This window comes from Geospiza fortis, unplaced genomic scaffold, assembly GCF_000277835.1.
Source record: "Geospiza fortis unplaced genomic scaffold, GeoFor_1.0 scaffold16, whole genome shotgun sequence".
Classification (NCBI taxonomy): Eukaryota; Metazoa; Chordata; class Aves; order Passeriformes; family Thraupidae; genus Geospiza; species Geospiza fortis.
In genome coordinates, this window is record NW_005054302.1 from 10,140,567 (window position 1) to 10,145,047 (window position 4,481).

At 44.9% G+C, this 4,481-nt stretch overlaps 1 protein-coding gene across 1 annotated transcript in view; it reads right to left on the reverse strand.

Annotated features, from left to right (window-relative positions):
- Positions 1-3,824, reverse strand: part of PANX1 (pannexin 1) — a 16,652-nt gene extending 12,828 nt beyond the window's left edge. The window contains exons 1-2 of the mRNA XM_014311795.2: positions 3,812-3,824; positions 2,621-2,760 (exon numbers count right to left, since the gene is read on the reverse strand). Coding sequence (XP_014167270.2) covers positions 2,621-2,760; positions 3,812-3,824 — 153 coding nt within the window. The remainder of the gene's footprint in view (positions 1-2,620; positions 2,761-3,811) is intronic.
- Positions 3,825-4,481: the final 657 nt, after the last annotated feature.

The following is a 4,481-nucleotide window of genomic DNA, read 5'->3' on the forward strand; positions in this document are numbered from 1 at the left end:
ATTTCAGAACTCCTGTTCTCCATGGAAAGAGGTCCTGGGCACCTTCTAGGAGCACAATGACCACTAGAGAGTCAAGGAACCCTTGACTCTCCTTTTCAGCTCCCAAACTGATAAATTCAACCCCTGGGAGAGATCTCCTAGAGCAGAAAGGACAACCAGTAAAGGTGCCAATCTTTAGGGAATGCCCAGAACTGTAACTTACACTTTACTGTTCAAAAAACCTCTGGAGAGTTTGAAAATTCTCCAGAGCAACCAGATGTTGAGAATAAAAGCAATGCAGGTTACTACATGCTGGCTTTGTCACCTAAGAGCTCCCTGCTCCTCCTTCCTTCTGTACCACACTGAGCACTGCCCCAGGAGGCAGTACTTCTGCCAGAGCGCAGAGAGCATGCCAGAAGGAAACCCATCCATTTTAATCAGTAATGGGGCCTACAATCTCATTCCCCCAAAACTTTAATACAATGCCTCCTTAAGTGTTTTTTATGGAGCCTTCCAGCATGCCAATCTAGTGAGATAGTGAGTGCGTCAGAGTTTTGGAAAGAACCTGAGATGCCCTGCAAAGAAAAGCTCTGCTTCCCAGAAAGCAGGAAAAAAGTTTTAAGTGTTGTTTTAAGAACTGGGCCTAATGACCCCTGCTGTCCCTCTGTGTGCATTGCTGTAGAGGCAGAGTCAGGCCTCCACTAACCACTGACCTGAGCACAGGAAGTCTCCCTTTTCTCCTTAATATTACTGTGCTCCCAAAAGGCTCTGCTCCAGCCATTTTAAAAATAATTATCTAGCCAAATCTGCAGAGCAATGAGCTTGTGCATACTTTGTAGTGCAATGGTGGGGGGAGAACCCAAGTCTTCCTGCAGAAGTGATCCCAAGGTACTGAGCAGCTGTTGGCCCTGGATGCAAAGAGCAGCCTTCAGACACCAGAGTGGGAGCTAAGTTCACTGTTAAACAGCTGTAATGCCCCTCCTTCCTTGTAAACGTGTAAAGCATGGAGGCTGATGAACAACCAGGAGTATACTAGTTAATATTGACTCGCAAAGAGCATCTGCAGCTCCCAGTGTCTGGGTCAGAGAGTGGGTGGCTAATCATGGATCTAGGAAGATGAGTCACCAGCCTCTGTAATAGCCCCTGGCTCAGCTGAACAGATGCACTTCCTGCAGATAGGCTGCAGGATATTTACAAGGAAACATCATACGCCATACACGTCATGGAGAACTGCAGCAATTTCTGATACAGCACTAGTCAGCAAATTAACATGGGTTGCATCATAAAAGGATGACTGCTTAAGTTATTTGTGGCTGGCAAACAAGCAGACTTAATGTCATCAGCAGGTAACTATCACATGAAATTTAACACAAAAAATTTGGGTAACAAGAGCTCATTCCCCCAAGAGAAAGGGGAAGCAAAATATCCAGGTTCGCAGGTGGAGTTTCCAGCACTGTGAAATGTTCCAGCAGCTTCAACTGGCCTCTGTAGAAGGTCTGGCTGAAGTGGAGTCCTAACTGTGCAAGGAAGAGTTCAGGCTGGAAACCAACAAGTCTGGCTTTAATATTCCTGAAACACATGCCTACTGGGTCAAGGTTATCAGTGGAGCTAATTGGAGAAGCCAAAAGTAAATCCTCAATTCATTATTTGAGTCAGCAAACAAATCAGAGACAGCCCTGAATAGCCTCTCAGAGATTATACCACTAAATGACTGGAAAAAAAATCTGTGGCTCAGGATAGAGAAGCAAAAGCCAGAAATACAGGTGCTGCAAGTCTCATACCTGAGCTCCCTCTAGCACCAGGTTCTCCTCTCCTCCCAGGTACCAGGGGTTTATTTGCTGGGCCAAGTAATAAAAGGGCTGAGGAAGGCAGAACACAAATTTGCAGAGCCCAACAAGCATTTCTTACCTATCAGCACTGCTCCAGCAGGCCAAAGCTGCCTCTCGAGTTGAGTCAGCTCCAGGCATTGGCATGGCATTAACCCAGTGTGTAACTCCTGCCAAACCTCTGCTAACTGCTTTGAGCCACCTCAAGTATCTTAAAACCCACTGCACTTTTAACCCATAAAATAAATCTCTTTCTGTGCTTTATAGGATACTGTTTTACCTGAGGCAATGAAAGCCAGCTCATGGCTGGCCTGTGGACATGCAGAAGAGCATGCTGAAAACAGGGTTAAACCTGTTGGTACCACTGATTAATTTCATCTCCCCCAAAATGTCTATCTGCCACAAGTCTCTCTCTCCATGCAGAACTGGCCAAGAGTAACACAATAAAAATAGAAAATGCTTTTATTTCCCTGTTTTTCTAAAATAAGTTTTTACAAGGATCGAGGCAGTTGTTGTGTCCTGTACTCCAGTTTTAAAATAGTTCCTGGCTAAAGCCAGGCGAAGCATTCACTCGAGGGCAACCCAGCAACATTAACATTACTCTTGTGTCAGATAACTGGCAACCCTTTATTTAAAGGCAGAAAATACCTTCTCTAGTACTACCCTCTTTGGAAGTAAGGGAAAGAAAACATTCTAAAAATAGAGAGTCAAGTCAAAGGCAAGGACTACGGCAGAGCAGAGTAACCAGAAAAGTGAGGCAAAGGTAGGTTTCTATGTGGGAATAACTTTGCCAGGAGATGGAGAGCTATACATACTTTATGCAGGGACAGGGGTATGTTTTCTAAATTGTTGTGGGATGGTTGCTTCTGCTGCACAGCTGCCCAGCAGTAGGAGTCCACATAAGCAGCTTGTCGCCAGGAGAAGGAGCTGGGTGCAAAACAGCTTATCTGGGCACCTGGGAAAACAAAGCAAAAGTCATTGCAGCCTCAAAAGATTTAAATAAAAAGAAGAAAACAAGTTTAGGAAGAAAAGCCCCCCTTTAATATGTTGTGGTACCCAAAGTTATCAGGTTAAGCGATCAAGCAAAGCCCAGCAGTTCTGCAGGGAGGAGGGTCCTGAGTTCCCACTGCCCCCAAAGGCTGTAACTCCCACAGGGATCCATCTAAGGATGTCCTTAAGGGTTGAGACAGCATATTACAACACTTATCTTTTAGGCCTATTTCTGTAAGTCTTGTGGGAAATGTGACCTTTAAGATCTTTCTCACTTGCACTTAACTCAGGTTGGCCAAAGGGGAACTGACAGATACAAAGTGTGACCAGATCAGGCCCGAGGCAACAAATGCCATCACATACCACTCTGTCACAACTTCCCAAAAGCACAACCTGCAGCTCACAGGTCTACTGTAACATGACCTCAAACACCATTCTTGCAGCCCAGCAGCCCTTGCAATGATGGAAGGACAGGTTTTCCCAGGGTGCTGCCACTTCTGCCTCTGAGACTGCAAATTATTTACAGGGGTTCAAGTTGTATCTGTGAAAACAAGGACTTCCTCCTGTAATTTCTGGCAGAGAAATTGTGGCCCCAGACACCTCCAAAGGGTGCCAGGCCCCTCCTCATCAGTGCAGTGATGTGCTGTGTCCAAGACTGCGCATCACACTGTCATTCCCATTTACTCCCAGGACCTCTCCAGCTGTTCAGGAGCTTCAAATTAAGATCAAGGCCCCAGCTGACAGCAAGAGCAGCTATTTACCAGCCTTAGGGTCAAATTCTGCTCTGGCCAGTCACAGGCACCAGGTGACCCCTCCCACAGCATACTTCAACCAGGAAAAGTGGTTATGGGACATGGAATACCAGTGGCTCCCCAGGTAACGCCAGTAAAACAGGATGAAGGGGTTCAACTTTCTTTCTGAAGCTTTGATAGTGAAAGCAATCCCCCCATCACAAATACATTTCCACCAGACTTTCATAAATGTTGCAACAGGACGGTCATTTCACCAAATAATACACAGAGTGGACATGGCCCTTCCATGAACACTTCTTCTAAGAGCAACACTTCCAACACTTTTGCCAAAATCAAAAGACCAACAGGGGAAAACAGGCTGTATTTTTTTCCCCTGAACACATTCACCTAGGTTATGCTAATGGAACTGCTGTGTGCTTTATGGGAGTAAGTATGTAATACAAGCCTGTATCATTTGTTGTGCCTTTTTTCTAGTTTCGTTTTCAGAGAATAACAACTTCTTTTGGAAAAGGAGCCAACTGCATTTGCCTTGTAACTTGTACAGCCTCTTTACAATGTAGCATAGTCAAAGAGCTTTATGAATAAAAGCCTTTCCATATGAGTCACTATTATAATTATTTCTAGGGCTGTAGTATCACAAGGACATGGTTTGATGATCATGGTTTGACCTGCCACAAGTCTCCCTTTTGGAAAACAAGTTACTGTTTATCAGAACAGAGCTCGTGATTTAGCAAAGTTGGTACCACACAAGCACTTGCACTCCCCCAAAACCTTGGGAGTTTTTGTTTCCCAGATGATTTCCATTAGTTGTGGAAACCAAAGAAATAATGTATTGCAGAAAAAAGGGGAGGGGGAAAGAAAACAAAGAAAAAAGCAGGCATTTAATGTCTGCTCTCCACTGGATAGAGACCATTCATGCCTTGCTCTCATCATT